General features: G+C 53.2%; 1 protein-coding gene across 5 annotated transcripts; it reads left to right on the top strand.

Annotated features, from left to right (window-relative positions):
- The first annotated feature begins 1,470 nt into the window (after positions 1–1,470).
- LOC118001892 (ribonuclease T2-like) lies at positions 1,471–21,201 on the top strand. 5 transcript variants are annotated; one of them, XM_034992065.1, is made up of 10 exons: positions 1,471–1,529; positions 1,799–1,968; positions 4,210–4,270; positions 5,824–5,879; positions 7,211–7,268; positions 10,053–10,120; positions 13,606–13,719; positions 16,950–16,995; positions 18,643–18,717; positions 20,026–20,455. In XM_034992065.1, exons 2-10 carry the CDS (start codon positions 1,880–1,882, stop codon positions 20,227–20,229), a joined length of 771 nt encoding a protein of 256 aa, XP_034847956.1. In that variant the 5' UTR covers positions 1,471–1,529; positions 1,799–1,879; the 3' UTR covers positions 20,230–20,455. The 5 variants fall into 5 exon arrangements, with proteins under 5 accessions (XP_034847956.1, XP_034847959.1, XP_034847955.1 ...); XM_034992068.1 differs by lacking the exon at positions 20,026–20,455 and adding an exon at positions 20,933–21,201 and having other exon boundaries at positions 1,525–1,620; XM_034992064.1 differs by having other exon boundaries at positions 1,525–1,620.
- The last annotated feature ends 1,967 nt before the right edge of the window (positions 21,202–23,168 follow it).

The raw sequence follows: 23,168 nt of genomic DNA, 5'->3' as shown, positions 1-23,168 counted from the left end.
CAGGTAAGGGGTCAGTCTAGAGGGAAAAACAGATTTTACAGGATAATCACACACTTATTCAAACAGCGGTAAGTACTATGCGGACACCACCCAGGAGAACATATTACCTGTGCACCTGATCTTTAGATGGTCCTGGATGACAAAGGACCCTGAGGAAGCCATGTCCTTACTCGGAAGGTAAATATGATTGGCGTTAACCAGGTTGGAAGGGTGTGGGGTGGGCACTGGTGGGAGCAGAGTTACCTCGGTAGTGACAATGGCTGGGGAACTGAACAGACCAGCGTTGCGGGGGGAGCCAGGGCCTCTGGACGGGTGTGCACCCTGGTCCTGCACAAGAGACCCAGGCAGTGAAGGTTGTCAGGGCTGCAGAAAAACCAAGGGGACAAGACATTCTTCGCAGTTGGGAGGTCTTGGGCAATCCGTGAGGGTATAGTTTCTGAGGACCCAGAAGGAGGGACTGTGAGGGCCAGCGCAGTAGATGGTGGAGGATGAAGGAGAGTGACTTTAGCGACTGCTTTGACAGATCTGCGCCCGCCCCTCGCCCCACGCCCCCTTGTTCTTAGGCCCAGGGACATTCGTTTGCTGCACGGCTTTGCTTTTCCGTCGGACGGTCCTGAAAGAAGGCTGATGGCCCTCGGAGGGCGAGCGGGCAGCTTCCGCTGTGATATCCAGCTGTGCCCTCCGGCTTCTGGGAAGTGCTGCACACAGGAGGGACCTGTGAATGGAGCGGAGCCGAACACAGTTAGGTGGGGCTAGTGTAGGGCCGTGCTTCGTGCTCTTGGAACTGAACACACATGACCTCCATGAAGGTCACAGGCTGCCTCCCTAACGGGCCCTGCGGCAGGAAGGGCAGGGGGTCCTGAGGGAACAGTCGCGCCCCAGCCCCTTTGAGACTTCAGCAGGGCCCTAGAGGGCCACCTTCTCTGCGGCTGGACTTGCCGAGGCCCTGGAAGCCGGTCCTGAGCGCACCTGTCACGGGCTCTGCGCGGAACGGCCCGGAGGAGGCCGTGCCCCGCGGGATCCCAGGCGATTCAACTCCGCGAGGAAGGGCCAGGGGACACAGAGAACATCACAGAAGGCAGGCCTGGGCACTAGGCAGGCTAGGCTGAAAGAGAAGCCTCCTCGGGGAGACAAACAGGAGAAGGGCGAAGGGCGAAGAGCCAAGGGCCGGGGTTAGGGGCGTGCCCGTCTACGGGGGCGTGTCCCGGCGGCGGGGCGTCAGGGGGCGTGTCCCGGCGGCGGGGCGTCAGGGGGCGTGTCTGCCGGGCCGGGGGCGGGCCCGTCTACGGGGGCCTGTCCCGGCGGCTTGGCGTCAGGGGGCGTGTCTGCCGGGCCGGGGCCGTGCCCGTCTACGGGGGCGTGTCCTGGCGGCGGGGCGTCAGGGGGCGTGTCTGCCGGGCCGGGGGCGTGCCCGTCCACGGGGGCCTGTCCCGGCGGCGGGGCGTCCGGGGGCGTGTCTGCCGGGCCGGGGGCGGGCCCGCCTACGGAGGCCTGAACAGGGCCGGCCGCCCAGGGGCGGAAACGCGCAGGTCCGGGAAGCCGGGCGGTGTCCACTGCGAGGTCGCGGCTGGGGTCGCGGTGCGGCGTTGGCAGGGGCGCGTGCACGCCTGGGGGGCCCGGGTGAGGCGGGGGCCCTGGCAGGGGCCCCCTCGGGCCGGCGGGCTGGGGGAGGGGCGGGGCCCCGTCCGGACGGCGGGCTGGGGGAGGGGCGGGGCCCCCTCGGGCCGGCGGACGCCCTGGGGTGGGGTCGGCCGGCGGCGGGTCGGAGCTGGGCTTCAGGAATCCTGTCCATTTGCAGGGACGCGCAGGGCCTGGCGCCGGATATTTCGGAGCTGAGCGTTTGTGCGCGTGAGCGTGTAGTCCTCGGGCGTGGGGCTCGATGAAGCCTGCAGCCCCCCACAGCCCGCTGCTGCGCTCGCTCTGCCTGGCGCTGTGCTGCCTGGGCGGCGCGCGCGGGTCCCGGAGCAGGTGAGCCCGGGACCCCTGGGAGCGGTGGGGCGGCTCTGAGCTTCCGCGGGGGCCGGGGGCCTGGGGTCGGGCCGAGGCGCCGGCAGGTGCTCTGACCCCCTCCGACATCGTCGACGCGCACTTCTGGGTTAGGTTCCGGTGCGACGTCGGGGATACGGTGCTGGTTCCTCTTTTTAAGTGTCTTACGCAGGCTCTTCATCCCCCGGCCTTCCCCTTCCTCCTTTTCATTCAGGGTTGCAGCTGATCCGGGGTAAACAGGCGGTTTTGTGGAGGATTCTTGTTGCACGTTTGTAGAGGAAACCAAATTTTGAGCACCAGACTTTAATTTTTTCCTCTATTTATTTTGGGTAATGATTTCGTATTTAATAAAAGCTTTCGTACTTACACGGTAGGGGAGGGAAAAGGTGGGTTTTACTTTTTAATTAAGTGTCATTGCTGTTTCATCATCTACTTGAAAAGGTAACATTGTATTTCAGCTTTCCCCAGGAAGCCTATTTTTTGAAAACGAGCTACGTTCATTAATGGATTAGTTTTTGCCGTCAGGTTAAGAGTGTATCGTTGGAGAGGTAGTGTGGGGTACTGGTTGAGAACCAGCCGCTGGTTCATCCAGATGTGTGACCTTGGAGCTCCCTGTGTGGCTTTGCTCATCTGTCAAGTGGACGTAACAACAGCACCTGCCTCCTAAGTGTTGATTCGAGGCGAGGCAGAATGTGCTTAGAATCATGTCTGGCCAGTAGCAGTCAGTAAATGTCGGATAAAGACCTGACTCTGTAATATGTGGTCCCCGCCACCCCCATCCCTGCATAATTCATGCACTGATGTAGTTGGACAAGCACAGTGAGTGAGGCGTGGTCTGGAGAAAATGCAGCGGATTCAACCCTCCAGGCCTTAAGGGGTCGGAAGGTGTTTTCCCAAGCGCTGGCTGGGTGGACAACTTGGTGACTCTCCTCTCTTCCTTTGCCTGGTGGCCTTTCTCTTTAGAACAGCTTCTGCACTGCTTTCAGGGGAGGCTTCTCTACACCCCCGCCGCTCTTGCCTGGCTTGTGTGTGGACCTTGTCTTGTAGACGTTCTGAGTCTTGATAGAGTCCTGGTAAAGAGCATACTCGGGGTCTCCCTCCCTGGCCGTAACTTGATCCTGTAGTCTCAGTTTCCTCCTAAACGAGGGTTTTGCACCCAGAAAAAAGCAGCTTCTGACATTTGTCTCAGCTCTAGTTCTCATGCTGCAGCTTATCTTTTTCTTTTATACTGAGTGCAACTTACAACTAAGTTTGTGTAACATCTGAATTGTGATTCTGTACTTATTCAGCAGGACTCACCTCTTTACAGAAACCAATGTGTGAGCACTTGGTCCTGTTTTACTTTTGAGTCATTCCTTTTAAAATCTAATTTATCCTGAATTAAGTGTCTGTTTGAGTGAAGTCCCTTTGTGGCCGCTGACGTTTCCCATCTGTAGAGTGTTTTCACCAGCTATCCTTCCTGCTTCGACCTGTTTGCAGACATAGCTCCACCCCCCCTCACCTGGAGGTCCTAGAGCCAGGGGTTTCCGGGCGTGTGGGTCATGGCGGGCATGGCCATGCTCCAGACCGAGTCTGAGGGAGCACCGTGTCTGAGGGAGCACCGTGGGGCCAAGCACCTGCACCTTCACACTGAGGGGTGTAGAGCACTAAGCAGCTCAAACTAGTTGAGGTCATGTTTTGTTGCCCAATGAACCACAAAAAAATTCAGGTTTGAGGGCCTTATGGGTTTCACAGATGTGGCTAAGGGACAACAATGCTTCTGTTTCTACACTCGTGACCAACCCTAGGAGGAAGGCACTTCAGGGCTCCTTCCCTCTGCCTCCTGGCCTCTGCCCCCACCTTTAGCGAGGCCTTCCCGGGCTTTCTGGCCTAAAATTTCAGTTCCTGTCCCCACTGCTGACATGCCCGTCCTCTTGCTTACTTATATTCTTTGTCACTTGTCACTGTGGGGCACCGTGTGTGTTCTCTTAGCTACCGCGGTCACTGTCTCCTTCCCTGGCACGCGTGCTTCACGAGGGTAGGGTCCGGGTCCCTCCGGACAGTGCCCCCACCCCGTGGTAGTGCCTGGGGACCAGGTCCCTCATTCATAGCGTGGCCCCATCCCACAGTAGCGCCTGGCCCATGACAGTCACTCCGTGTTTGTTGAATGCATGATGGTGTAAATGAATGGATGAATTTTTCTTTAAACAGTTCTTGAAACATAAGTTCCTTGTCTTTTAACAGTGACAACCATCAGTGGAAAAAGCTAATTATGGTTCACCACTGGCCCGTAACAGTGTGCAAGGTGAGTTTTCCTGCCTAAACTGCACACTGCACTGTCTCCTTCTGCCTCTCGTGCTGTTGCTGTGCTCTGGCTCGAGTAGTGTTGGAGGGCGGAGAATGGAGCAGTGGTGACCAGCTTTGAGTGCGGTTGGAGATCTAGCTCTCCACGCTGGCGGTGGGGCATCGCGGGAGCCCTGGGTCCTGTGGGCAGGGCCGGTGTAGAGAGCTCCCGTGCTGGGTAACACCAGAAGATCTGCCTGGGGGCACGGAGCAAGGTCATTTGGTGGCTGAGGTGTTTCTGGGACAAAATGTGGGTGTGTTCTTGCGCACTGAAATGCATTCCTACCTTGAAGCTTCAGACATGAGATTTTTAAAAAAATCTTCTGCCGGTGAAGCGTCATTGTTAGGGAATTAATTTCACTGCAGGGTGCCCATGACAAGGGGTCCCTGTACTGTGGCCCTGGTGTCATCCCAGGCAGTGGGGCTGTCTCCGGGCTTGTTCCCTGCATGAGTGACGTAGGTGTTATAGGGTGCAGTGGCTAGTCTGTCTTTCTCCATGGTCCTCGGTGCTCTGCACGGACCTCGGGCACATGCCGGGGACTGACAGGTACTAGCTGCCCCTGGGTCTCAGTCATCCCCTTAAAGGCTCATCTGAGACATTGGACGTAGGGCCAACAGAAGACACCCCCCACTGCCCTGGCCGTGGGTCCTGACCTTGCTCTTTACCAGCCGGGCACCTGCGGGAAGTGGGCCCCCTGCTTGGACTGTACTTTCCTGAGGGATGAACCTGGGATGTCGGGAGAGGTGAAGTATACGCCCCCCGCTCTGATCCTGCACTTTGTTGTCCTGCTCTTCTGCCCTCTCGGTCTGTGGCAGGTACCTTTCATGCCCCCCTCGTGCCAGTCTCCTAAACCAGAGCCTCCCTAATTTCCAGACCAACCTGGGGCAGAGCTGCCTCTCCACAGAAAGTGATCCCCACAGGAAAGGCTTGAAAATCTGCCTGGAGCCTCACTTGTTCCTCACCAGATACCCACACCCGCTTTTCATGGGTTTATTCCCCGCGGGCGCATCGATCCCATAGCCGATACATTTCTTGATGGTTGTTTTGGAAGAACTCCCCAATTTAGCTAAAAAATTTGGAAGTCCCTAAAGCGTATGCTACTGAGCTTTTATCTCCGTGAGTTTATCTTTATTGTCCTATCCTCACCTTGGCGTTTTCGCTCCAGAGCACTCGCACTCACGTTTATATTCTGTAACGTTCACACTTACTGTATCACTAACACATCCAGACCTGGCGCCTGAACCAGCTCATTTCACGGGTGCTGTGAGCCCTCAAACATTTATTTTTGATTACACGATAAGAAAATTAATGGGCAAATAGGTGTGTTTCCATCAGATTGACTTAATTTGAGAACATATAAAAAAAGGCAAAACTCAGTTTTTAATTGGTTATGTAATTGAGGACTGGGCCACTCCTTCCAGATGGAGCGCCCGCCCCCACGTAGCTCCTCTGGGCTGGAAGCCGCAGTAAATAAACAACGGAACCGTGATGTGCTGTCTGTCTTTCCTCTGCAGGAGGTTGAGAACGACTGCAGAGACCCTCCGGATTACTGGACCATCCACGGATTATGGCAAGCCCTAGCGCCGCTCACATTTAAACAGGAAAAAACTAGCCAACCCAAAAGTAGATTGAGGCTGGTCCTAAGAGTTACCCTAGTGATTTTTGTTAGGAGTTTATTCAGTGGACCAAATCCTTATTTAAAATATCTTCACTGTTTGTACAATAACCCTAATTTTGTTGTGGCTTAGTTCTGCTTTGGTGGAACAGGGACGATCCGGCTTACATCTGCTGGTAGGGACTCTGGGTCCAGGCTGGGGTCACTAAATGTAACCCTCTCATTTTATCCTTCTTTGGGGGCAATAAGTAGATGCATAAAAATAAGTAAGCGCGTGTGCATTGTACATGCGTGTATGTGTCTACATCGTACACGGATACCCGAGTTCATCGTTCAGGTTTTGCCTGCATTTTGTGTAGTTTATTCTTCCCTCTTTGTGCGTGTGTTTATCGTGTTTAACTGTGCCCATGAGTCAGCCTGTCAAAGGGATGCCCTTGCCCAGCTGCTCCCGTGGGGGGAGGGGCCCTTCTGGCCTTTGCCAGTACGTGCTTGTTCCTCAGGAACGGGGTTCTGTGAGCAGCAAATTAGACTGCGGCCCGGGGACCCGGCTCCAGCCCCTCCTTTGCCACAGACTTGTCAGTGATCCCACACTGCAGTCTCAGGGAGCGAGCTTCCTCGGGTCGTGCTGATGTTCCTGCCGCTTCACTTGTAGCTGGGAGGACGGTGCACCGTGTGCCCCCATCCCGGCAGGGAGCTGCTCTGGTTTCGGGGTGCTGGGCCGGCCTGTTGACACTGGAGACATGTTGGGGGTCTAGGAAGTAGATTCGGTGGCCTGGTGAACTCAGCTGCATCTGAAGACTGGGAGTTGACACGTCCAGAATTAGACGTGGGGAAGTAGGGAGGGGATCCGTGCTTAGGATTTTAGGAAGCCGTGCTAGCTGAGCCTGGGTCATCGGCAGGCACTCTGAGCACCGTCTGTACGCTGCGTCATTGAGCCTCATCCTCCTGTAAAGAGAGGGAGTCGCGCCGCGGCCCATGGGCATGGAGATTGGCAGAGGGCAGAGACTTCAGGCCCCGGCCTGACTCCCGAGCTCCCCCGACCGGCTTGTTTCGTTTGCTTCCGGGGAGGGAGTCGTTGTGTGCCTTGCTCCTGGGTGGATTTTTTGACTGCCCCTACCTGAGTGTTCTTTGTTAAGTGACTCACACGGCCTTAGCGTGTCTCTGCCTTTGCTCCCGCAGATGTTCCCGCAGATGCTCCCACAGACGTTAATAGAAGTGCTTCCTCCTGCATTGGGAGCTCATCTCAACCAAGACTAATTGCTGTTGTTTTTCATTTTAATTTCAAGGCCCGATAAAGCAGAAGAATGTAATGGATCATGGCCCTTTAATTTAGAAGAGATTAAGGTAACACTGTTCATTTTGTTGCTAGTGCAGAGACTGTGCTCGGTTAACTCCTCAGAAGTGCACCCTCAAAGGCATGCTTTCAAATGAGGAATCACGATCGTATTCACCAGGATTCAACCCCTGGCACTTTTTCCGGATTTATGGATCCCCTAAAACAATCCCACACATTAAATCCAAACTAACCTTTCTCCCCTGCCCGGGGTCCACAGCACTAGAAGTGAATTGTGAAGTGACAGCAGACGAGGGTGAAGCCGACCCTGACTGCCCCCCGCCAGGCCACGTTAGTCCCGGGTCCCCTGTGCCTCCCGGTCAGCATTTCTAGACCTCTCTGGCTTGGAGGACAGGCACAGGGTACCACACCTGTCCTTTCTGGCTGTGGGCGGGTGGGCTTCCAGGTAGGGCCTGTGAGCAGAAAGGAAAGGATGGGCCCTCCCAGCACAAAGGCCTGTGTTGCCGAATAGCCCAGGGAGCGGCTTTTACCCGCAATATGCAGACACTCTCTTGAGACACTTCGTTGGGCATGTAACCAGTCATCTGTCAGGTAACAAGTACCTGGACTTACAGGGTAGGGCCTCCCTGAAAACATGAGATGGCATCAGGATTTGCTAGAATGAGGGTCCTTCCCATGAATATATGGCCCCCAAAAGGGCAAGGCAGGAAGTTCCATACCCTTCACACGTTCTAGTCCATGTGGTATTCTTTTCTCCTCTTTCCTTCCTGTAAGGGCCTTCACTGGCAGGAACCCAGAGGCCTGAGTCTGAGGACTGTCTGTAAGAATTATTAGTGTACCCCAAAGCCTGGCAACGTCTCATTCCTCAGACCCACGTCCCCCTTCCCAGACTCACTGCAGCTTGCCTAATACTGCGGGGGTGTTCCTGGTTAGAGTCTCGTGACCCGACAGTGGAATTACAGATTCACGGACAGTGTACCGAGTGCCTCTAGCTTTCCCGCCCGAGAGGGAAAGAGCCCGGATGCCGTGCTGGCTCGCGTGAGAGCTGGTGTGGGGGACGGGCCAGGGCTGAAGAGCTGAGTAGGCAGAGGCCGTGGGAATGGAGAGCAAGAGGGGAGCCCAGAAGTCGAGGAACAGGGCTCGGTGACTAGCTGGGAGAGAAGCTTCCCGTGGGGCTCTGGGTATGGGCTTTGCTGGGGGTGTCCTCCTTCCTGACACGGGGGCGCTGGCGGGGGAACCGGGCTTTGGCGGGTGTGTGGTGGACAGTCAGCTTTGCACGTGTTGAGTTTGAAGTGCCCTGGAAACATCCCGGCGGGTTACGTGTGTCTGTCACAGGAGCGGTCTGGGCTAGAGACGAGCTTTGGTGGGATCAGTGCATAGGTGGTATGAAGCCCATAGGTGTGAACGTGGAGGGGGTGGGGAAGCAGGGCCGAGCCTGGAGCAGAGATTGGGGGGGCAGGGCATGTGATAAAGCAGCCAGAGGAGGGGAGGGGAGGGGGGAAGCCAGGAGAGGGGGGTTTGGGAAGGAGCACTAACAGGGTTCGTAAAAGGAAGGCTGAAAATGCCCTTTCAGTTGAGCGGCCTGCTGGGCAAGGTGGGGAGGTGGCCGCAAGCCACTCTTTGTTCAAAACACTGCTGGGTGACTTGCTCTGTCCCAGAAAGCCCAGTTTAGCGTTGGTCCCCTACGAAAGTGGCCTACTGCCCCCTCCTGTGGAGCTGTTGGGAGCTGAAGCCAGAGTGTGGGACAGGTGCAAGACGGGGGCACATGGACACAGTGAGGCAGACTGCTTCCTGGGAAGTTCGGCCGTGGGAGCGTGAGGACAAGGCTGACCAGGCAGGGGACGCAAGGGGTGTCCAGTTGTCCGGTGACTGGCGGGTAGCGGGGGGTGGTGGCAAATAGGGGAAAGCGAGGTCGCCCTGAGTTTGTTTAGACGCTGTTGTAAGTGAACCTCGTTTCTGGTCCAGTGCGTTTGTAGAAATGGAAAAGTAAACCCGGATGCTGTGCAGTTCAGGGCAACTCTCTGTATTGTACAGCGCGCCCAGTCCAGATGAGCTCCTCCTGGGGGAAAGGAGAACCTGAGTTTTGTGGTGTGTGTTTTAATTAGTAGATGCTACTTTTTACAGCAGTCTCAGAAACCTAAAGCAGAAAGATTAAGTGGCAGGTGCAGAGTTCCCACGTGTGTCCCCCGAACGCACAGACCGTGTCCCCTGTGGTTGACACCTGGCATGCATGTGGTATGCTTGTCACAGGATGGGTGCTTCGTCGCTAGCAGACACTGCCGTTCCCAGTAGGCTCGCTCTGTGTCACAGAGCCTTAGGGGTTTCGACAGCTACGTAATGACGTGCATCCCCCGCTGTACCATGCAGGGGCGTCTCACTGCCCTAAAATCCCTCATCCTCCCACTATCCCCCTCCCTCCCCCAGCCCCTCACACCACTGAGCCTCCACTGTCTCTGTGCTCGTGTCTTTTCCAGGGTAGCGCACGTCGGGACCCACAGCCTTTTCAGATTGGCCTCTTCCGCTCAGTGATGTGCATGGAAGGCTCTCCGTGTCCCTTCATCGCTTGATGGCTGGTTTCTTGTTAGAGCTAACATTCCCTTGTCTGGGTGAACCACTGTGTGTTTACCCACTCCCCTCTGCATACTCCCGCTTCCAATGCACTTTCATGATTAGTCAGATTTCACTTTTATATGTGTTGTAAGAAATAATCTTACTCACCTGACTGTTATTGCTTAACAGAGGTCAATTCTTCTAATGTATTGGTTTATCAGATTTGCCTTCTAGGTTTTGAGTTGTTAGGTCCTACACAGATTTTTTTTTTTTTTTATGCACAGGACCTTCTGCCCGAAATGAAGATGTACTGGCCTGATGTGATCCATCCACTAAATCACAGCCATTTCTGGTGAGTGCAGGAGAGCCATAGCCTCGGGGGGCACCATGTTGGGCTGGGGCCGCGGGGACAGACCACGGGGCCGCCCTTCTGAGGCGCAGATGTGTGAACCACCTTTTATTTGGGATGTCATTCTCAGGGCCTTTCTCCAATAGATAAAAAATGTGGGCGAGGGGCGCCCAGGTGACTCAGCCAGTTAAGCATCTGACTCTTGATCTCAGCTTAGGTCTTGATCTCAGGGTTGTGAGTTCGAGCCCCGTGTTGGGCTCTGTGCTGGGTATTTGAAAAAAAAAAAAAAAAAATGCAGGCAAGTGGAATTTATAGAGTTGCTCCTAATCCACTATTTCATTCATCACTTTGTTTTAGACTCTCCTTTCCTGTGGTTTCACTAAGCCAAATACATGGGTACCTAAGGGGCAGTCGCTTCAACGCAGGCAGGAGAGAATGTTTCTTAAAAGACTTTGTGCTGTTGTCTCGAGATACATCAAGAAAGAAGAAGAGGCGCTTCAGAAGATCGCGGTCCCGTGCTATGACTTAGGGAGGACAGGGTGAGGTCCCACCTGCGGCTCGATCCGCAGAAACATCTTTAAGTGTAGTGGGAGCTGAGCCAAGGAGAAAAATGCTGTGTTTAACTCAAGATAGCTTTTTAAGTCATTGCTTTTGAAGAAGGTAAAATTAACGTTCATTTACGTTATATTAACCGAAAATAATTATTATCTCTGCCTCGCCCCAGTGTGGCAGTTTATAGTTCACATTGCAGTTATTCAGATTTTGTCCAAAATGATTAATTCAATTTGGAAATATTTGTGTGTAGAACATTCAGGAAAGGAATTAAGTGTAGACGGAAGCTTTCTGAAACCATGGAGGGGCACTGGGTGCCTGTCCCCCAGGCTCCCTGGTGCTTAGGCCGACAAGTGTGGCAGGGGCGTGGCTCTGGGATGCACCCCCTGGGTCTCTTCAACAGGAGAAGCACTCAGAGTTAGGGAGAGGAATGGCCCGGGTCTCCGACACATGTTCTGCACAGCTGCATTCCAGAGAACGCTTTCCCAGAACTTGACGCCCGAATGAGCTGGAGTGGGGGGATGGGGGAACGCAGGGGAAACCCTCTACAGCACTTCACAGTGCACGTAAAATGCCGAATCTGTGCGAAGTATAGTTTCCACTTGTTCCGATGTGTTCCATGACACCATCGGTCAGATTGTTGTTGCCAGGTGACTTAACAATAAATCAACAAATACCCATAAAGAAGGCGGTCCGAGCTGGTCCTTGAACATGAAATCCAAGTAGTGCGGGCAGAGTACACATGTGTTTGTGCTCTGTAAAGGCAAAATGATACTTTTTCAGGTTGGATAGTAAGTAGCACATCTAAAAACTTTTGTTGTAAACCCAGAGGTGACTATCCCGCTCTCCTTAGTATTTATGCTCCTGGAGCACCCGAGTATAGGGCCACCGTCACTGGCCCCCTGCGTGCGGCGTTGGGTCATGCTTCCCTGTTGCCCAAATTCCCTTTGCTGTGTGAGTTTCTATAGGGTCCTAGAGGCACGCGGGCCTGTCCACCTCAGCTTCGTTGTTGGGGGCTGGGGATGGAGGAGGGCTCCTGTCCGAAAACTGTCCTCTTTCATCCCAAATAGGAATCAAGTATGCAGAGTACACGGTCTTGGTATTACTTTATGCTCGAGATAATTCTCTAGATTAAATCTATTCATAAAATTTGCCATATTGAAAAATACCTTGGACAGAGCCCCCTGCAAAGTAGGATTTCTGTTTGTTTTTTGATGCTTGTACAAAGAAGAATGAGAGTTGAGTGAGGCCCAGTTTGGTGAGCGGCCTCACTGTGGGAGGACAGCCTCACTGTCCTGGGCCTCGACGTCCCAGAGAAGCCCCCATCTCTCATCCCGGAGGGCGGCCCCCGGGCCTGCTCGTGTGCCCTCCTGGCGGGTGAGAGGGCCACAGGATGGGCACCTCTGCCTGGTAACTGACCATTTCGTGTTAAATGCAAACTGTCCAATTCCAGGTGATGTGGGAGTCAGTGTTGGATGTACGCTAACAATGCTCTAATAGATTCTGATCCTTAAGCTAAGCTTGATCCAAATGTAATAATAACTGACATTTATTGAATATTTCTTTTTTTTTTTTAAGATTTTATTTATTTATTTGAGAGAGAGACTGAGAGAGAGAGAGCATGAGAAGGGGGAGGGTCGGGAGGGTCAGAGGGAGAAGCAGACTCCCTGCCGAGCAGGGAGCCCGATGCGGGACTCAATCCAGGGACTCCAGGATCATGACCTGAGCCGAAGGCAGTCGCTTAACCAACTGAGCCACCCAGGCGCCCCAATTGAATATTTCTTATGTGCTGGGAATGGCACGAAGCTCTTTGCTCCGCCAGCACCCTGTACGACAGGTTCTAGAATGATTCTAGCTCCACAGAAACGAGGGCGTCTGTAATTTGGGTTCCATTTTCATCTAGTCGGAAAAAAACTCCTTTTTCTACTCTGTAGAAATAATTCACCCCAGAAACCGTGGTAGATGAAGAAAGGTAGCTGTTCCCACGCCATTTTCTTGGGCTGGAGCGACTTGTCATTTAACACTGGCCCTGTGGATGAGCTTTACTGACGCATCAGTGTCCATTCAGATCACACTTCTGTAAGACAGCATAGGACCCCTTCATGAATGCCCCTTCCATTTTCCCGCACTAACGATGGCTACCATCCGACTCGACAGCGTCCGCGAATGTGAAGGCGGCGCACCCCACGTTTGTGGGGTCTTGGGATGGCGCCGCAGCGCAGCTGGAGGGGCCCCGGCTGTGGAGTCCAGAGTGCCATTCGGGTGCAGACTCTGGGACTTCCTGGCTGAGTGGCTTCAGCAGGGTGCCTCGCTAGCCCCTCTGCCTCAGTTTCCCCATTTCTAAGCCAGCAGTATTGTTGCCTTGCAGAAGAATGTGAAATTTCCTAGTTAACTGCAATAAAACATGGGGAATTGTTATCAACAGTATTCTTCTCGAATCCATATTGCTGTTCGCGTGTTCTGTTAGAGTTCTGTCTGTGGGCGGATGAGGACACGTCGTGATGGGCGGAGGCGGAGATGGGGAGGGGGCCCGCGGCGTTTCTCTTCTCGGCTAGCTGCTGAGAAAGGACCGGTCGGCGTCCCTGTGAAGCAGAACACCCGGGCCCCGTGATGGCTGGGTGCCTGCCTGCGTGGGGGCGCTTTGTTTTCCTCAGCCGTGGTTCGTGCTGAGTCACCGAAGTGAGTTGTCCCTGACTGGCAGGGAGGGGCTGCAGGGAGATGGAGCACCCTCTGGAGACCGGACTCTGTCCCCTGGGGCCTCGTTCCCACGCGCAGGGGGCTCACGAGTCGTGCCCGTTGCACAGAAGGAATCTTAGCCTCCTTCTTCATACAAGAAACAACGTGCGTGCGAATGTCCTGTCCTAGGTGTGAACTCTTCATTGTGGGTCTGTTTCATGACTTTTAACCGGAGACTGTTGATTAAAACGCTCTCCCAGGAAGCACGAGTGGGAGAAGCACGGCACCTGTGCTGCCCAAGTAGACGCCCTCAACTCGCAGAAGAAATACTTTGGTGGAAGCCTGGACCTGTACCGGGGGCTGGAGCTTAACAGGTAGGGGGCCCCCTGGGTCCTGGCCCTCCCAGGCCGTGCAACTGTCCTGAGGAATCTTAGCATCTCCCACCCAGCCTTGCAGGTCAGTGTGGGCCTCGGAGACGTAGGGCCCTGTCTGGGCTCGGACGTCATCGGACGGTGAGTGGGCCCGAGGAAACAAGACTGACCAGGGCACACGTCTTTCAGCCGGGATTTCTTTTTTTTTTTTTTTTTTTTAAGGTTTTATTTATTTATTTGACAGAGAGAGAGACAGCGAGAGAGGGAACACAAGCAGGGGGAGTGAGAGAGGGAGAAGCAGGCTTCCCGCCAAGCAGGGACCCCAGTGCGGGGCTCGATCCCAGGACCCTGGGATCATGACCTGAGCCGAAGGCAGACGCTTAACGACTGAGCCACCCAGGCGCCCTCAGCGGGGATTTCTGACGAAAGTCTATTGCATTAACGCGGCAGGTTTTGTAAAGACCGCGCATCTCTAGGTGTTTGGATCGCTGCTCTAGTGTTTCTGGAAGAAGCAGGAGGAGGTGGTAGGCAGGGGTCCTCGGAGCCTAGAAATTACCCAGACCCAGAACTCGTAAAAACCCCCTCCAGATGGCCCTGCTGAGGGCCAGGGCCCCACCTGCTCGCCCCGCCTGGCCGTGACTGAGAGCTGGGGCTGAGGCTGGCCGTCCACTGTCTGAGCACTTTTGGTGACCAGGTGTGTGGGCAATTCTTGCTTTTCTTCATTTAAGTGGTCACGTAGTAAACCTGTGACCTTGTTTTAAAGACCAGGACAGGAAAGTAGATAGTTTGCTTTAGTTAGAAGCAGCCAGAATCCTATCAAGCACCTTCGCTAGTCACCTGTGTTTAAGCTTGTGAACCACATCTGCTTAGAAGATGCGCAGGCCTGCATCCGTTCTCTGCACATGCGCTCTACTGCCCCGGCCTACAGAGGCGCAGCCGGCCCCCCGTGTCATTGGGATCCGGGTGGGGAGGGGCGAGCGCCCCGGGGGAGGACAAGACTGCCTGAACTACGCCCTGCAGAGGAGGCCTCAGAGCCACATGTCCCTGGATCCTGCGGCTGCCACTGGCCCGTTGTGCACCGTGTAGGTTCTGTAGGTTCTGCGTCTCCGTGCCAGAAGGTAACGGAGGGGTCCCCGCAGGTTCCCACGCCTTCCTGCTCTTGGACCGCAGGACTGAGGACCGCCGCACGGGGGGTACACACCAGCCGGCGTCCCGGCTCCCGCCTGCCGGGCTTCTCTGCAGCTCTTCTCACAGCAAGAGCAAGACCTTTGGGGACATTTCCTCACCCCAGAAGTGTAGCTGATACCCAGTCCGGACATCCTGGTGAGGGTTGCCTGGGAGAGTTTCCGCAGTGCAGAGTGGCGGAGCGGGGTCCACTCGCGGGCCGTCTGCAGAGAGGAGGCTGCCCCAGGTTTTCCTGACGCCTGAGCGGCGCGAGGTCCGGCTCACTGCCCAGGCCCTGTTCTGCTCAATCAGGAAAAGGGCAGTGAATGGGGACTGCTGAAAGGCTTTATATAAAACATCTCAATAATTCATCCTTTCATCTGACAACTGTTTAGGAAGCACCTCCTGCTTACTCTTTCTGAATGTCTGTAGCTCTCTGTGTGCACACGCAGGTGCAGGATCCCCAGTGCTGGGGTCACTGCGGCTCGGGCAAGGCCATCACCACTGCTGGGGGCGCCTAATTATTCCTCCTGCAGAAACGTGCGCTCGGGGCCTGCTGAGCACAACGCTCTGCGGGGGTATGAGGTCTGTTAGACTACCTGGGAATAGGGTTGTAGAGAAAGTATATTCCTTCCCCGTTCCTCCAAGGAAAATCTAAAATCCCAGTGCTCACAAAATTAGCAAGTCAAAACATAAGATCCCTTGTATTTTTCTCTATGTTATAAACCCTTACCACAGATTATCTTTTTCTCAGAGGGAAGCCTGTCATGTTATCATAAACTAGCAGTGTTCTATTCACTTTATAATATGAAGGTAGCAAACCTGAAAAATGCAAAGTATCGTGAACCGAAGATCTTGGATAACCCACAGACACGGGCCAGGGAATTAATGCCAATCTAATCTTAACACCATAGAAAATATTATAGACTAATCTGGGCTGAATGCCAGGCCTCCCCAAATATTTCTCTTTCTCTGCCTCACTTCCTTGGTGACCTGACTCTCGGGCTCTTCAACTGCCCAGTAGAAAAATAATGCAAACCATATACGTAACTTAAAATTTCCTAGTACCTCATTAAAAATAGCAAAAAGAAACCAGTGAAATTGATTTTATATTATTTAACCCAATGTATCCAAAATAGTGCAACTTGAAATAAATATTTAAAATGTGCAAAGTTTTGCATTTCTAGAGCCAGAGCTTTTGAAATCTGGTGTTTACGCTGTGCAGATAGCATGAGGACAGGCCGTGGGCACGTTTATTTCTAGGCTCCGAGGACCCTTGCCCACCACCTCCTCCTGCCTGGGCCAGGAGCGCTACAGCGGAGACCCAGACCCTTGGTGGTGTGCTGTCTTTACAAACACTGTCTTGTTAACACAATATATACTGTTGCCAGAAATCACGGCTGGAGGAGGCATGCCCTGGTCAGTCCGGTTTTCCTCGGGCAGACTCATCTGACGATGTCCGTGTCCGGAGAGGCAGCCCGGGTCTCACGTCTGCTCCGGGTGGTCATAGCCCCGATAATCCAGGGAGACGTGATGGAGGCTCGAGTGTTGTTTTGGGACTTTTAATCTGAGAGTTGTTTATATTGTGCTCCATCATTTAACAGGTAAATTAGTCATATGGTATTTTGATGGGATAGCTGGTCAAAACCATATGCTTTAGGAAATGATTCAGGTCTGTGGGTGTTGAATGTATTTAAAGATTTGACCAAGTGTGGTTTTCTAGGATAAGCCTGGAATCCAAAATCAGTTGCTAACTATCTTTTGAAGCATGCTTGGCAAATAGGTGGTAATGTGTGTGCCAACTCCAGTAGGTACGGGCCATCTGGCCACTGTCGAGAAGGGTCCGGGTGCTGGAGAGAGATCCGCAGTGGGTGCGCCTTGGGGAGGGGTGCTCAGGGAAGCCCGAGTCCCATTTATGTGTTGTCCTTGCTCACAGACTTACTGCTGAAAGCAATAGAAAATAAGTACTTTCTTTTAAGAGTATCTTCATTTTTATTAAGAAATATATTTTAAAAGAACAAGAAAGGAAAATGTATTATACAGCTAATTTTTTTTAATTTAAATTTTAGCATGCTCCAAAAGTTGGGAATAAAGCCATCTATCAATTACTACCAGGTAAGTCTTGCTTTCAGCTTCGTAACCGAATGTATGTCTGCCACCTGAGGACACCTAGCATCCCGCCCACGGTAGAGTGTCTGCAGCCTGAGCACCGCACTTGGGTTTTAAAGTGACTCGAACAAGCCCTCTCCTATTTGACTATTATGTTTCCAAATAGGCTTTTTTATATCTTGTTTCCCAGTGCTCATTGTGATCTGAAAGCTGTGTAAACCTTGAAGCCGAGGTTCACGGTCCCTCGGTGAGAAGCGTGTTCTAGGCTCGCACAGGGCAGGGGAGTAAGTGGTTTGAAAAGCACATTCCAGGGCGCCTGGGTGGCTCAGTTGGTTAAGCGACTGCCTTCGGCTCAGGTCATGATCCTGGAGTCCCGGGATCGAGTCCCACATCGGGCTCCCTGCTTGGCAGGGAGTCTGTTTCTCCCTCTGACCCTCCCCACTCTCATGTGCTCTCTCTCTCAAATAAATAAATAAAATCTTTAAAAAAAAAAAAAAGCACATTCCATTTTATAGTATTTTGTTTGTGGAAGACGCATAAGATTTTTTTTGTTTTCATGATAAAACTACAGAAATTTAAACAGACCAGATCTTACTGTCTGGTAAGCATATGCAAAAGATAACTGTTTTCCACCCAGGATAGCCTGTTTTCATAAAGGGAGTCTTACTGGCTCACGGCCCGGCGGGTCCCTTTACTGTCCCCCATGGTCACCCTCCGTGGGCAGGTGTCCCACGGAGAGACACTGAGTGACCCTCGGAGCCTGAAGTACTTCCCCTGGTCCTTCGCACAGTAAGCTTGCTGACTCTTGCGTTAGGGAACTGATGTGTTCTCTACATAAGCTGATTTAATCTCCTGGGATTAAAAAAAGATTAAAGTTACTGATTTTAGCAATTCCTGGTTTCCAGGCTCCTGGCTGCACACCGAGCTGTCATTTAGGTCTCCTGACTGTGAAATCAGTTGGCATTTCTGCTGCGCTCTAGGACATCTGTGCTCCACCCTGTAGCCGGTTTCCGCTTGATCTTGATCTTGATTGGATCTTGATCTTCCGCTTGATGTCCCGCCTGCAGCGAGAGTGGGGCTGGGAGGGAACAGTGACCCTGGGGAGACAGTGTCAGCTGCCCCAGGAGAGAGAGGGTTTGCAGGGCCCCCTAGGTCCTCAGGGTTCATGTTCAAGCAGGTAGGGGGACTGTGTTTACATTTTTGCCCAGAATGTGTCTATCAGAGAACGGATTTCAATGACAGTAAAAGCACCAAGGACAACTAATGTCTTGAGCTCCCTGTCTGTGCCGTAGGCACTTTGTTAGGTTCGGAAGCAGCAAGATGTGAGCTCAGACAGGAGTCCTGGCCCGTGAAAGTTGGTCTGATCTATTGCACGTAGCACCTACGTTCTGGGTGTGGACAGAAGCTCAGGGCAGGGGGGAGAGTGGAGACTGGAGCACATGTGGGGGCCACTGCGGTCTGAGGGTGGAGCCCAGGTGGCTGACGGCCTGTCCCCGGGGTCTCGTCTTCGAGCCCGGAGTGCCGGGAGGACTGTGCCCTGTGGTCTGCTGTGCGTGTTTGTGAGCGCGGAAGCTGGAGTGTCCCGTGTGCATGGGGTGGACCCCTTACACCGCCTCTGCCCGAGTATTTCTAATGCATTTTATCTCATTTCAGATTTCAGATATTAAAGACGCCCTTGCCAGCATATACGGAGTCGTACCTAAAGTCCAGTGTCTTCCACCGAAACAGGTCAGAGGTGCTATGCTATGTTTTGTTGCTCTTTGTCTTTATCGAGAAGACAGGTTAATGTTGTCAGCATCTGTGTGCTCACCGTGGAGTTCCCAGGGGCAGAGATGCGTGTGTGCCCATGTGTGTGGGAGTGTGTGCGTGCAGGTAATGCTGTGTGCACTTTAAAATCGCAGACAGTTAGACACGGATCCGAAGGGACACATGCGTCCCTGTTCACAGCGGCATCATCTACAATAGCCAGACTGTGGCAGCAGCCCAGGTGTCCACCGACTAATGCGTGGATGAAGATGTGGTGTATACACAACGGAATGTTGCTCAGCCATAGAAACGAATGAGATCTTGTCATTTGCAACATGGATGGAGCCGGAGAGTATGATGCTAAGTGAAATAAGGCAGTCAGAGAAAGACAAATACCATGTAATCTCACTCATATGTGGAACAAGCAAAGGAAAAACAGAGAAACAAACCAAGAAACAGACTCTTGACTCTAGAGCTAAACCACTGCTGGTCACCAGAGGGGAGGGGGGTGGGGGGATGGGGGGCTAGGTGATGGGGCTGAGGAGGGCACTTGTGATGAGCACCGGCTGTTGATGGAAGTGATGAATCGCTGTATTGCACATCGAAACATATATGACACTGTACGTTAACTGTACTGGAATTAAAAAAAAAATTACACACACACACACACACACATTGTTCTTCGATGCCATGCTCGAATAGGGTTTGTTTTCTTGAGACTTCTCCCCGACAAGAACACACGGGCTCTGGCAGGGACGGTGAAGGAGGCGGGTGTACGAAACATTTCTAAGTTAGGGATTTTCTCAGGCTTTCCATTGTTAGTCTTAGTCATTTTAACCGTAGATACTTGTCTAGTGTGTACAGGGCCTGTAGTTTCTTTTGTCAGCTTCGATAAAGACTTAAATTCTTTGAGCAATAGGGTCCTTTGACCCATTTATTCTGGTGCTCGCTTCGGCAGCACATATACTAAAATTGGAATGACCCATTTATTCTGCAAAACGTCTCCCGATGCCGTGATGCATATGCCGTGCACAGAGGTGCACGTTCCTCAGGTTCAAGCGGTGTCCCCTCCCCCAGGCCACCAGGCTGGCAGGGGGACATCTGGGTGGGGACCGGGCGGCGAGCCCTGCAGCCCCCTGCCGGTCGCTGCTGGACAGAGTGGGGAGCCCCCGCTCGTTGCTGGCCCCTGGAGTCCCCCCTTGTGTCTTCAGAGTCTGAGACTTGATGACCACAGAACAGGCGATCCTCCGAGATCCAAATTCTCAGACGCCCCTCATTTTCTGTGTTTAGGGTGAGGAGGTGCAGACGATCGGTCAGATCGAACTGTGCTTCACCAAGGAGCTGCGGCTACGAAACTGCACGGAGCCGGGGGAGCCCGGGGGGCCCGGGGGGGCCGGGGGCCCGGGGCTGGAGGTCTGCGAGGACGGCCCGGCCTTCTACCCGCCGCCACAGCAGACGGCTCCCTGGCGCCCACAGGCCACGGGGATGTTTTGAAAAGCTGGAGATGCACAAAGCGCTGCCTGTCAGAAAGCGGCTGCCAAGTGGAACGTTGCGTCTGCAAGCGTCTCTGCTGCAAGGCTGTTCGGTTTTGCGTTTCCCTTCACGCCGTGTGCTGATGCTGTACCTGTAACTCTGGGCTGAATATGGGTGCAGCGGGAGAAAGGACGCCTCCCACGCCTCGGTGGAGGCTTTGTGGTTGGAATAAAGGATACAGATTTTCTTTCCTTCTCCCTTATTACGCTCTTTGGCGCCCTGGGCTCGGCAGGCCCCTTGGAGGTGGGCACACGGTGGGGATTCAGAGTGGCTCGCCTGCCCCTCCAAGCAGGTGGCCTTCTTGGCGTGGGGGTCGCGTGGGGCCTGTTCTCAGGCCGGGATCAGGCCAGCGGCGGGTGGGCGTCTCACCTCCTAGCTCGGAACGTGTTCACCCGCGTCCCCTTGGTGGCCTGGCGCAGGCAGGGGAGATGCTCCAGGGGGCTGCAGGGGACCTGCCAGCCGGCATCCCCACCCAGTCAGGGGCTGCACAACCTCAGCCCAGACCCTGTTTGGGTTCCTTTCTGAGAGGAGGTAGCCCAGCCGCAGCCTGGTGGGGCCGCTGATGAATCAGGATGCAAAGCGCCCAGTGACACAGTGTAGCCCCGGGGGGTGGGGGCAGCGCCCCCTCCCTGTCCCCGGAGACTGCGCCCTTCCCTTTGTGCAGGACGACGCGGCTCCCCCCGCCGACGGACAGGCTCTCCCCCTGCTGCACTGAGGCTTCGTCTGCGAAGTGAGGACACCTGACCGTCTGTGAGATGGAAACCCTCGGAACGTGACTCCCCCTTGGTCTCTGCCCTTCCGAGACGTGTTTGGCTGTGGGGGGTAAAATACGACCCATCTATTTGTTTTAATCTGGTTGATACTGTCCTAGTTCTTTTGTTTATCAAACACTTGAAATAAAATTGACTCTGTGTACTTCAGAACACTAACTTACTTAATCCTAAGAACAGCCATATTTTCAAAATAACCCTGTCTCTAACAAAAAAACCTATTGAATTGAAGGGCTATAAAAGGTCATGCTGTGAGGAATAACTGATGTTTCCTTTCACGTTTTAGGGTTAGTGTTAGTGAACAGGTAGGCATGACTGATCCCAATAGCAAGCAAGAAGATTTTTTAAAAGATGCTGGATTTCTCATCAGAGCAAGTCCTAATTTTATTTCCCAGGGCTGCTGTAACAAAGGACCACAAACTGAGTGGCTTAAAACAACAGAAATTTATTCCTTTATGGTTCTGGGGGCCAGACCTCTGAGACCAAGGCGTGGGCAGGGCTGCGCTCGCTCTGAACACTTGCAGGGGGGACCCTTCTTTGTCTCTTCCAGCTCCTGGCAATCCCCCACAGGTGGAGGCTTCATTTCAGCCCCTGCCTCTACCCTCCTGTGGCTTCTCCCCATGTGCCTGTCTGTGTCAGATCTCCCTCTCCTTTCTCTTGGAACGACACCAGTCATACTGGACTAGAGCCACCCTAACAACCTCATTTTGACTTGATTACATCTGTAAAGACCCTATTTCCAAATAAGGTCACATTCACCAGTCATGGGGATTAGAACCCACAACACGGACCACAGACAAGACCTGACTGGCTGCTGGCCTCTGTATTCTGTACAGTAGGGCTGATGCGCTGTGATGCCGTTACCCCAAGGAGGAGCCCACTGGAAAATTATCCTCCTACAAAAACGAGGAACCTGGGAATTGTTGGAGAGGAGATCTCTGAAGGCTCTCAACACACTTTAAAACCCACGCAGTAAAGATGGCTTACTTGATCAGGGCTGAAGAGATTTTTAAGCAAGATTGAGGTTATCCTTTGTAACACGTACCTTTCTGGTAATGCACAGACTACAGTGAGGAAACATTTAACAGGTTCTCAGCAGGTCCGATCAGGATGTGAATAGTTACAGCCCAACTGGAACTTGAAGTAGGTGCCCTGTTGGGGGCCAAGGGCAGGCTGTTCCCAGATAGGTCACTTCGGCATAAAGATTATTTTGAGTTATGAAGGAATCAAAACCCAAATTTGGAAAAGCTCCTTGTCTCCCCTTCAAGAACGTCCAAAAAAAAAAAAAAAGAATTTGGTAGGGGCCCTGCTCCTGGAAGAGAGCTGTCTGCCTATGAACCAGGGGTGGGAGACCGGGGGGAGGGCCAGCGCCCTGCTTGATCAGAGTCTCCTAGGCCCAGTGGGTCTTTGTGGCCCAGCAAACATTTGTTTACCAAACATGTGCTCATTTTCCTCTTCCTGTGAATTGCATTTCTTCCTGGAAGTCCCAGACCCCTGCCCCCTTCTTACTTCAGAATGACACATACACCTCATTTTGCTGGTCTCTGGAATTTCTAGGTCTGGGTGGACTTCCCGTGTGTACACTATTAAATCTGATTTTCTCCTGTTAATCTGTCTCATGGCAATTTGATTCTTAGTTCAGCTAGAAGGACCTTTGAAGGGGACAGGAATTCTTGCTCCTAGACAGCTGACAGATGCATAAATAAACTTCTGGGAGAGAGAGAAGGGCACAAACAGCCAGGCCCTGGCCAACAGGAGATTAGAGAGGACATGATAGTTGAGAAGGGCCAGGAAGGTTAGTTCTATGGAGAACGTTTGCTAGGATATGTCTCAGCGGATCATTCCGGATCAATTTCTCCTGGCATACCCAGTAGGTCCTTTCAGTTATGTACATCCATATCTTTTATCTCTGGAATGTCTTCGAGGGTTATAATTTTATTTTTTTAATTTTATTTATTTTTAGAGAGAGAGAGCGCGCCCTCGCGGGGGAGGCAGGAGGGGCTGAGGGACAGAGAGAATCTTAACCAGGCTCCACGCCCAGTGTGGGGCCAGCCGTGGGGCTCAGTCTCAGAACCCTGAGATCATGACCTGAGCTCAGATCAGGAGTCAGATGCTTAACCAACTGAGCCA

This window comes from Mirounga leonina, unplaced genomic scaffold (assembly GCF_011800145.1).
Source record: "Mirounga leonina isolate KUSES-001 unplaced genomic scaffold, KU_Mleo_1.0 Mir_55, whole genome shotgun sequence".
In the NCBI taxonomy this organism is placed as follows: Eukaryota; Metazoa; Chordata; class Mammalia; order Carnivora; family Phocidae; genus Mirounga; species Mirounga leonina.
Note: the sequence above shows the minus strand (reverse complement) of the source record. Positions and strands in the feature narration are given on the sequence as shown.

Bases quoted from the DNA above. Each gene is read 5' to 3' on its own strand.
- LOC118001892 (XM_034992065.1), top strand. From the start codon at position 1,880: ATGAAGCCTGCAGCCCCCCACAGCCCGCTGCTGCGCTCGCTCTGCCTG. The intron at 10,121-13,605 runs GTGAGTGCAGGA...ACGCTCTCCCAG, and splicing joins CTAAATCACAGCCATTTCTG to GAAGCACGAGTGGGAGAAGC. The intron at 18,718-20,025 runs GTCAGAGGTGCT...TTCTGTGTTTAG, and splicing joins AGTGTCTTCCACCGAAACAG to GGTGAGGAGGTGCAGACGAT.